We start from the raw sequence: 9,805 nt of genomic DNA, 5'->3' as shown, positions 1-9,805 counted from the left end.
TAAGCGACCAGATTCAGATTTAAATGCAAACTCCACCAAGGTGGCTGCATTCCCTTCTGGCGAGCAATGGGGGTGACATGTTCCCCAGGCATGAGGCCCCGGAGCCTGGAAGTGGCTCCTCAGAAGCAAGGGTGGACCCTCTCAGATGCCGAAGGCCTAGACATTAAGGTGCTGGAGTGTGGCTAGGAGGCTGGGTTCAGATCCGTGAGCTCATCTCCACCAAAAGGCTGACAGAAAACAGGTTGTTAACTGCCCAAATTAAAGCCATTCCAGTAACATGGTATATGCCATTTCACCCATATGCCCACATATCTGGCAAGGAAAAAAAAGAAGAAGAAGAAAAGAAAGAAAGAAGAGGAAGAAGAAGAAGAAGAGGAAGAAGAAAGGAAAAGGAGAAGAAAAAGAAGAAGAGGAAGAAAGAAAGAAAAGAAAGAAGAAAGAAAGAAAGAAAGAAAGAAAAAGAGAAAGAAAGAAAGAAAGAAAGGAAAAAAAGGAAAGAAAAAAGGAAAGAAAAAAGGAAAGAAAAAAGAAAGGGCCAACCTCTCACATCTCCACCCCAGAGAAGCCACTCCAGAGCCCAGCCTGGGTTGGGAAGAGGGAAGGACCTCTCTCTTTTTATTAAAGCCTTTGATTTCTGGTGATGTCTTTGCCAGCTGAGGGTAGAAAGGTGTGAGATGGTTCCAGAACACCTGGGAGGCTTTGAGTGTGCTGCTGCTTATGACCAGGAGTCCCCAGCAAACCGAAGCGTTAGTGACTTGTGAATGAGGAGGTCTGACGCATGTTCTAGAAGGACACAATGGGAGAGAGCGTGAGAGGTCAAGAGCAGCACCAAAGAAGGGTGCGGTCATCCTCCAGATGTCAAGCTGCTAAGCCCAGCTCCCTAGAAAAGAAAAAGAGCCTTCTGATTCTTTGGACCCAACGCTCCTATGTTCTCCTTCTATCCCTCACCTCTCCATCCAACCCCTATCCCCCACTCATCTCTCTATCCACCCACCATTCCCCATTTTTCCCCACCCATGCACCCACCATCCATCCATGCACGTATTTATCCACCCACACATGTACTCATCATTCTACCCATGCACACATTCTATTCATCCATCTGCCTGTCCATTTATGCCTCATTCACCTGTCCACCCACTCAGCCCTCTTCCACCTAATAACTCAGCCCCCATTTAAACTTCTCAAAAGCAAGGGAGTCTACCTTGCTTACTTCTATCCTCCAGCCCCTACAGCAGTGCTGGTACATACACAGTGCCTAATAAATGTTCAGTGGATTTGTCCATCCATTTATCCATTCATCCATTGGCCTACCCTCTGCATCGGCTCATCCGCTCACCCATTCCCCGACTCAATATTTTGCCCACCTACAATGACCTATAATTCGAGGAGCAGTTCAAAGATCTGTAGGCTTCCATATTCTTGAGGATGAGGAAGGGAAAGTCTCTTGGGACCATGGGGTGCTGCCCAGGGGATGAGAGGGTATTGGCTCAGGATGAAATTCTCAGTCAAGTGCCATTTGGGAAGGAACAGGAAACACTGTACGGGCAGGTAGGGCCCTTACAGAGCATCTTGTCCAAGGCCCCCATTTGACATATGGGGAGAAAGGAAGCAACCTGCACAAGGCTAACTATCAGGTTGAGAGCAGATTAGCTGTTAAGGCCCAGGGCTCTCCTGCTACTTCAAGTTGCTTCTAACACCAAAGCCCAATTGGGAAAGTTCAAATGTCCCAAAGGCACTAGAAGGCCAGCTCCCTGAGGTTAAGAATTGTGCCACTGGTCTTGGTCATGAACATTGGAAGTAGCAGCCCCAGAAAACTGACCATCCATAAGACCTGGTAGACCCGGCACATACTGGACACTCAATAAACATCTGCGGTCAGCTCCTTCTCTGCCTTCCTCATGACCCCCTCTCTTCTCCTCCACCAACTCCTCACATGGAGAGATTCTTCTGGACTCCAGCCTCAGCGCCCTCTTCCTGCTTACTCTGCAAAACCCCCACACAGCCTTCAACTGCCGACTCCCTCCTAAATCCAATTTCTATCACCAGCCCAGACATCCCTGGTGAGTTTTGAAGCCCTATTTCCAACTATCTACATGGTATTTCCACCTGGTCTTCCCAGAGGCACCTCAAACTCAGCCTGCCCAAAGGTGGGAGCATGGCTGCCATGCTCCAGGAAGACTGAGGAGGCTGGCATGGCTGAGAACAGAGGGAGACAAGGCGAGCAGTTCTAAGCAATGAGGTCAGAGAGACAGTGGGGTAGGGGGAGGTGAGAGGCCCTGTAAGCCACTGAAGGACTTTGGCTTTTCCTCTGAAACGGGGAACTATCGTTATCATGGAGTTCAGAGCAGAAGCATGACATCATCAGACTTAAGTTACAGAAGTCAGAAATGTGGGGGCGGGTCATCTGATTTCCTTTTTTTTTTTTTTTTTTTCCCCCTACCATTTCTACTCAATGACCAAACTCAGTTTTCCTGGTCTTTATTTCTCATATCTGCCCCTCCTCTCATCTCTACTATTACTATGACAATTCAGGACCCGATCCTCACCAGCTTAGTCTCTTGGCATAACTGCTAACTGGCCTCCACCTCTCATCTCCCCTTTCCAGCTCACTCCCCCCACTGACCACCGGAGTGACTATCTAAAATTACAACCTCCCTTGCTCAAATCTCTTCAGGGGCTCCTGATCTTAAGGCACACACGCATGAGGTCTCTGAGTAGACCCTGACTACCACGCCTCCGTACTCCAGCAGCTAAACTGCCCTCTGATCCCACTTTCTCTCCCACCCTAAGAACACAGACACACTCCCATTCACTCTGCTGAAACTCACCTCATGTCTTTGCTCATACAAGCCCTACCACTTGGAATACCCTGACCAACCCATTTTTTTTCCTGGAAGATTCTTTCTTTAGATGTCACCTCCACCAGGAAGCTCCATGATTCCTTTCCTTCCTAGCCCAAGGCTGGGATAAGCGCTCTTCTCATTGTTTCCAATTCTATTATAGGCACTGATCCATATCATGCTGTAATTGACCATCTACTTGACTGGCACCATGCTAAACTGTGAACTCTTCCAGGGCAGAGACTGTATCCTTCATTTCTGGGTCCTGAGCTCCTAAAACCGGGACTGGCATATCCTGTGAACTTTAAATGTTTGGTTAATACTGAACGGTCTTGTCATTCGTGGAATCAGTATACACCTTGTCATGAGCGGATGGCAGGAGGTGGGCCTTGGCGCGGGTACGGATTCTGTCAGAACTAGAGAAGGCAGAGGGAAAGGGGAGGGCTGAGAATTCGGAATTCGAGGATCAGAGCAGAAGAGAATCAGACTACGCGGTTTTAGAATTCCCCTACCCTGCTAGGATGTTGTTAAACCCTCGCTCTCTCCCCTCCAGGGTCCTCATCCTTCTCCCAGGACAAAGGGCCTCTCCCTTGAAGCTTCACTCACCAGGTATCGGTGCCTCGGGTCTTGAAGAACACTGGAAGTAGAGGCCCGAGTCAGAGAAATTATTGCCCCCATAGCCAGAAAGAGATGTGGCTAGGGCGAAAGGTGCTGAGGTGTTCCTGGCCAGCAGTGAGGAGTGGGTACTGGGTGAGTTGGAGGGTGGGAGTCCAAGGGCTGGCTGTGAGTTCAGGGAGGTGGGCCCAGATTGCTGGAAAGGTCAGCTGTGGTTGGGAGGGGTTAGGGACTGGAACTCAGGGTATGGTAGGGTCTCCGGACACAGTGGTCCTGAAGCGGGGGGGTCACCGTGTTTGGATATCTGAGTCCCTCGATCCTGGGTCTGTTTTTCCTTGGTGGGCACAGAGTTCATGTGGCAGCCAGCAATAAACAAGGCCTCATTGGTGAGTTCTGTGCTGATCCGGGTCAGGAATTCCTCAGATCTGGATAATGAAACCTTCTAGAAAAGGGGAAATCAGAGGGGCTCAGCCTGGGAGTTCCCACATGGGAGTCCTGAGTCTGGGGGCTCCCAGGCTGGGAGCTCTGGGTCTAAGGTCTGAGTCTGGTATTGGAGGGCTGATTCTTGAGATTTGGCAGAGAAGGCACCGGAAATGGGGGGCAGTCTTTGAGAACCTCAGGGCCAAGTGCTGGGGGCTATGGGCTCAGGGTTGAGACTAGAGTCTCAAGGCTGGAGGTGTTAGTGCCCTTGACCTAGGAGCTCTCCATCCACTTCGGCTCACTCCCATGCTCACCAGACCTCCACCCGAGGGGGTTGCAGCTTGGGACATCCTGCTGCCCTTCTTCTCCTCATTCCTGGTAGGTGTGGATGCCATCCCCCCTGGAAACAGGTCACACCTGTGTTAGGCTGAGAAACCAGCCCACTTTCCCCAAACCCATCCCACCACCATTCTTCAAGGGCCAGATTTAAGTAAGGCCTTTAGATGAACCATCCTGCTGTCCGGTTCTCTCCTGAAAAAACAAATCTTTGCCTGGGGGAGGGAGTGGGGTGGCCCAGGAGCACTCTCCTTCCTCCCACCTGAGGCCCCTCCCAAGACAAGGCACCAGCCGGCTTACTGCCCCCGACCTGGCAGATGAGTTGAAATCTTGGGCAGGAGGGAAACAGGGAGGGCTAAGGAGCCGCTGTTTAGGTCTCAGGGGACGGGGGGGTAGGAGCTGGGGAGGAAGGCTGGAAAGAGGGGGACCCGGGGTGGTGCAGCTACCCGTTGTTATAAAAACCTTGCTGTCTGTGGACGTTCTGCAGCCCCGTTGCCAGGATATTAGGGATTCTACAACCAAAGGCGGGGGCCGGGTGTGTGTGTGGGGGGGGGGCATTTTCCCAGCACGTCCCATTCGCTCCTCTGGTCTCCGTTCCACCTCCTTTTGGATCCCTCCTTGGGGATGGTGACCCCAGCGCCAGAAGTCTGAGAAACGGGAAGATCACATAGGGTGGTGCCTGGGGCCGAATCCTCCTACCACTAGGGGCGCGCAAGCAGCAACCCCACCCTCGGCCGCCCTCCAGCCTCTCTAGCCGTTCTCTCGCGGCCTAGAGCCGGCGAGAGCAAATGAGGTCGGAGATAGGGGGCGGGGCCGGAAAAAAAAAACTGTGGGCTGCACTAAATAACCTTGCTTCTCGGGGACGCATAGACCCGGGGCGGAATGTTTTCCCCTTGTCCTGTCTCCAGGAAGCTATACCCTCCGGAGAAAGGAAAGGAGAGTCAGTCATCGAGGCCTCCTTCTCTTTTGACCTCTCCTTCTGGGTTCCCCCGCTGCTCGGCGCCGAGGCTTCTCTGCCCCCCTCCTCCCTCTGTGCTTTGGTACGCGCCGATGGAAAGGGGCGGAGGGAGGAAAAGGAAGCGGGCAGGTCTTAAAGGGGCCGCAGCCATTCTTAAGCTTTTTTTTTTTTTTTTCCTCCAGTTTTGCACCCCCGGGCGCGGCTGGGGCGACAGGGGCGGCCGCTGGAGGCGGGAGGGGCTGCCCCCAGGGAGGGCGGGCTGTGCGCGCCCCTGCGCCCGACGCACCTCGGGGCCGGCCCATGCTCCGGCGGGCTGCGAGCTCTAACACCTGGGGCCGGGCGCGGACGGCGGGGGCCTGCGCGCTGTGGGCGCGGCCGATCCGCGGGGCCCGAGGGTGAGGCCGCGCGGCGGGGCTGGGACTCGGTTACCACCTCCAGATCGGGCCCGGGGCGGCAAGGGGGCCGCCGCGATGCCAGGTGAAAATATCTTCCTGTTTGTGCCTAACCTCATCGGTGAGTGCTGCCCGGGGCTCCCGGCCGAGCGGGAGGGCGAGGGGGCTTGGGCAGGGTCCCTGATCCCCCTCTGTCTGCCCCCGTCCATCCCAAGGTTATGCCCGGATTGTCTTCGCCATCGTTTCTTTCTACTTCATGCCTTGCTGCCCCCTCACGGCCTCCTCCTTCTACTTGCTCAGCGGACTTCTGGACGCTTTCGATGGACACGCTGCTCGAGCCCTTAATCAAGGTGACAGACACCTCCTTCCAGCCAGCCTTGAGGCCCAACCACCCTCTGTCCCCTTTTCCTGCCTCCTCAGGACCTGGGGGCGGGCGGGAACTCAGGAACCTGAGGGCCCCGGCCCTCCTATCTCTGTAGAAAGCAGAACAGAATGGCACACTTCCGTAGCAGAAGGGATTTAAGCTTGCTGTTGAGAAGAACTTACAGGGTGTGGGGTAGCAAGACTGGACATGGCAGGGCTGGAGGTCTCCCTGAAGAAAAACCCATTCAACAGGTGTTTCCTGGGGGGCTACTGTGTGGGGGGCTACTGTGTGCCAGGCACAAGGAACAGGGGTTCCAGAAGCCATGTTTAGAGGGAGAATGGAGAGGGAAGAAGGATGGTTTCTGCAGGGCCAATTAATTTTTTATTCTGTTCTCCAAACCCACCTGCAAGACCTCCCCCAAAACTTGAAGTCTGCTTGTCTGGAGCCCTGGACCCTTGGTTCTGGGATCGATGAGCCGCAGAGCCAGCTCTCTCATTCCCCGCTCCGGCCCCCATGCCTCCTTGTTTCCTCTCTCAGTGACCCCTACCCGTGGACCTCACACCCCACAGATAGCAACAGCCTATTTTCCTCCCCAGGCAGTGGACGGTGGACATTTTCAGTCTTCTTCGAGATTCTGCGTCAGAATGACACGCCAAACATGGTTCCTGTCACAGACCCACTGCCCCCGATGGCCCCTTCCCACCTAACAGCCCCCGTTTTTCAGGGACCCGGTTTGGGGCCATGCTGGACATGCTGACGGACCGCTGCTCCACCATGTGTCTGCTGGTCAACCTGGCCCTGCTCTACCCACGGGCCACCCTTCTCTTCCAGCTCAGCATGAGCCTGGATGTGGCCAGTCACTGGCTGCACCTCCACAGGTCTGCAGTTCGGGGGGCGCTGGCCGGCTGAAGACGCTACAGTGGGGAGGGGTGAGGCTCTACGGAGGGCGTCTGGAAAGCCTTCAGGCTTCCTGGGAGGTCGCCCTCTTAGCTCTGCTTGGTTGAAGGACCCCGGGCAAAGCCTCTGTTCGCGGGTGGATTAAGCAATCCCTAAAAGTCCTGTTGGATAGTCCGACAATTCCAAATAGATAACGGCTGGGGGCTTTGGAATGTCGTGTTTGAGTCCTGACTCTGCTGGGTAATTACCAGCCAGGTAGTTGTGTGACTTTGGGCAAGACCTCAGTTCTTAGCTGAGCCCCATCTCGTGCCCCGTCTCCTCTGTTCAGCAGAGGCAATCCCAGCACCTGCCTGGGAGGATTCGATGGACCTTAGTGGTAAGGAGTGCTCATGGATTCCCCCTGCTTTCTCCCCAAGTTCTGTGGTCCGAGGCAGCGAAAGTCACAAGATGATTGACCTGTCTGGAAATCCGGTGCTTCGCATCTACTACACCTCCAGAGTGAGCATTTCCCGCCCCCCCCCTTATTCCCTCACCTTATGCCAAGCCCTGGGCTGAGCCCTGGTCCTAGGTTAGGAGAAGGCATGAGCACAAGGAGGGACACACCAGCCCAGGGGAGACTCCGGGGCAGAGAGGCCTGGAAGCTGAGGCCTGAAGGAGGGTAGGATCGGTGGGGAGGCTCCGTGTGACTTAGGAGGGCAGCAGAAGGGAGGGAGGGAGGGAGGGAGAGAGAAGCCAGATTGGCCTGCGGAGCCTTAGGCCATGTGGGCTTTATTCCGGGAGCACAGAGAGCGTCTGAAAGGATTTTTAAAGAGAGAAGTAATATGCTGAGATTTCTCTTTCACCCTCACCTCACCCCTGCACTCCTGCTTCCCGGTACAGTACGGTGTGGTTCCTCCCTGCTGCCCATCCGCAGAGGGTTCTGGCCCCTGTCCTTCAGCTGGGGGGAGGGGCGGCACTGCTTAAGCAACCCTTTTGCCCTTTGTGCAGCCTGCCCTGTTTACCCTGTGTGCTGGAAATGAGCTCTTCTACTGCCTTCTCTACCTGTTCCATTTCTCCGAGGGACCTTTAGGTAGGAGGCGAGGGGCTGGCGGGAGGGTGGGAGGACGTCCTGGCCCGCCCGCAGCGATGGTGGCCCGGAGGCTGCAGACTCCTGGGCCTCCTCGCCCTCACCTGCATCCCATTGTCTCTATCGCCCGTGCTCCCTTCCACAGTTGGCTCTGTGGGTCTTTTCCGAGTGGGCCTCTGGATCACCGCCCCTATCGCGGTGCTCAAGTCTCTCATCAGTGTCGTCCACCTGGTCACAGCCGCCCGCAACATGGCTGCCCTGGATGCGGCAGACCGAGCCAGGAAGAAGTGACCCCGGAGCCTCCAGCCCCTGGCCGCCCACCTGCCCTGGGGAGTCTCGCTGGGCCGCGCGGCTCCCCTCTCCCTCCTGCGAGGGCCCAGGCTCCCGTCTTCCTAATGTGTTGTCTCGCCTGCTGGGAAGGGGGGTCGCCCTCCTGGGTGATGCCGTGTTCTCCGAAATCCTGAGGACCAGTCCCACCCCTGGGATTCCCAAGGACCTGGACTTCAAATCAAGAAGGATCCTCGGGAGGCCCCGGCCATACGAGCAGTGCTCCTGGGACACCAAGAGGCCTGAGGACCCGGCATTGTCGCACCTGCTGGCTCAGCCCAGGGATCTGGCTTGGCCTGGGACTTTAGGGACACTTGAGTGAGGGAGATGGGGTAGGGGCCAGGTTTCTCAAAAGGCGGGGAGTCAGAGCTGTGCCCCTGGCCCCAGGAAGCCTGGGGTACCCCGGCCAGGAGAGAAGGGGACGTGTAGATCCTTTCCCATCCCAGTCTCCTGTGTCCAGTCCTGGCCCTGAAAACCTCCATAATAGGGGGTGTGGTGAGGCGGGGAGAGGGCTTCACTCTCCAGGACTTGGTTTCCTTTGAGATACTCTTGGACCAGGGCCTGGTTGAGGGGACCTGGGGGGAAAAGGAAGATCCATCTGGATGCTTTTCTCCTAGTTGTTCCCTGACCGGCTCTGCCCTGTCATTCCACCGTGACCTCAGAGAGAGGGCCTCCCTGCCACCCAAGCTCATGCCCTGTCTTTGCCCACCTTCTTTACGACATTGTCACTGGCTGTCTCCATTTTTTTGTATACCTCACATTTTCTACCCTCACCAGAATGTAAACTCCCTGAGGGCACAGACACTTCTTGTTCCTTGTGTATCCCCACAATGAAGATGAACCTTCACCTGGCATATCATAGCCGCTTAATAAAATTCACGAACAGATGAGTTGGTTTCTCAGAGTGTGGTCCTTAGATCACCTGTGCATTATTATTTTTTTAAAGATTTTATTTGTCAGAACGAGAGAGCACAAGCAGGGGGAGCGGCAGGCAGAGGGAGAAGCACGCTCCCCGCTGAGCAGGGAGCCCGGCGCAGGGCTCGATCCCAGGACCCTGGGATCATGACCCGAGCTGAAGGCAGATGCTTAACCAACTGAGCCACCCAGGCGTCCCGCCTGTGGATTATTTCTTAAAAATGCAGCTGCTTGGACCGTGTGCCAGACCTTGAGAGCTAGCATCCCTAGGGATGGGCCCAGTTGCTATTTTAATAAACAACAGGTGATTGATTCTTCCCCATAATGTTGAGAATCACTGTTCTGTCTTAAGCAGTTTTGGGGCACTCACTGTGTCGTAGACCTTGTTCTGGGCATCTGTCCCTAACAGTTACCCTGCCATCTGAGCTTTCTCTGCTGTCTGGCACCAGCTTGCTTTTTAAGACTATATTCAGTTTCCCATATGCCAGATCCTGTGCTGGGCGTTCTTTGCAGACGTTACTCATTTCGTCCTTCTAATAGCTTAGCCAAGAGGCCCTTGTGTCCCAGAGAGCTGAAATGTAGCAGCTGGGTATTGAGCCTCAGCTCCCGTGCTAGGCCCAGGGCACTGGGTCAGTCCTCTTGGAGGTCGCAGGCCAGCCATGGGGGAGATGA

General features: G+C 55.2%; 1 protein-coding gene across 1 annotated transcript; it reads left to right on the top strand.

The window, feature by feature from the left end:
- The first annotated feature begins 5,280 nt into the window (after nucleotides 1-5,280).
- Nucleotides 5,281-9,108, top strand: CDIPT (CDP-diacylglycerol--inositol 3-phosphatidyltransferase). Its single transcript, XM_032430772.1, has 6 exons — nucleotides 5,281-5,685; nucleotides 5,780-5,914; nucleotides 6,653-6,806; nucleotides 7,242-7,323; nucleotides 7,813-7,894; nucleotides 8,037-9,108. Exons 1-6 carry the CDS (start codon nucleotides 5,643-5,645, stop codon nucleotides 8,180-8,182), a joined length of 642 nt encoding a protein of 213 aa, XP_032286663.1. The 5' UTR covers nucleotides 5,281-5,642; the 3' UTR covers nucleotides 8,183-9,108.
- The last annotated feature ends 697 nt before the right edge of the window (nucleotides 9,109-9,805 follow it).

Source organism: Phoca vitulina, unplaced genomic scaffold (assembly GCF_004348235.1).
Source record: "Phoca vitulina isolate PV1807 unplaced genomic scaffold, GSC_HSeal_1.0 scaffold45, whole genome shotgun sequence".
NCBI classification, from domain to species: domain Eukaryota; kingdom Metazoa; phylum Chordata; class Mammalia; order Carnivora; family Phocidae; genus Phoca; species Phoca vitulina.
This window is presented reverse-complemented; position numbering and strand designations above follow the sequence as displayed.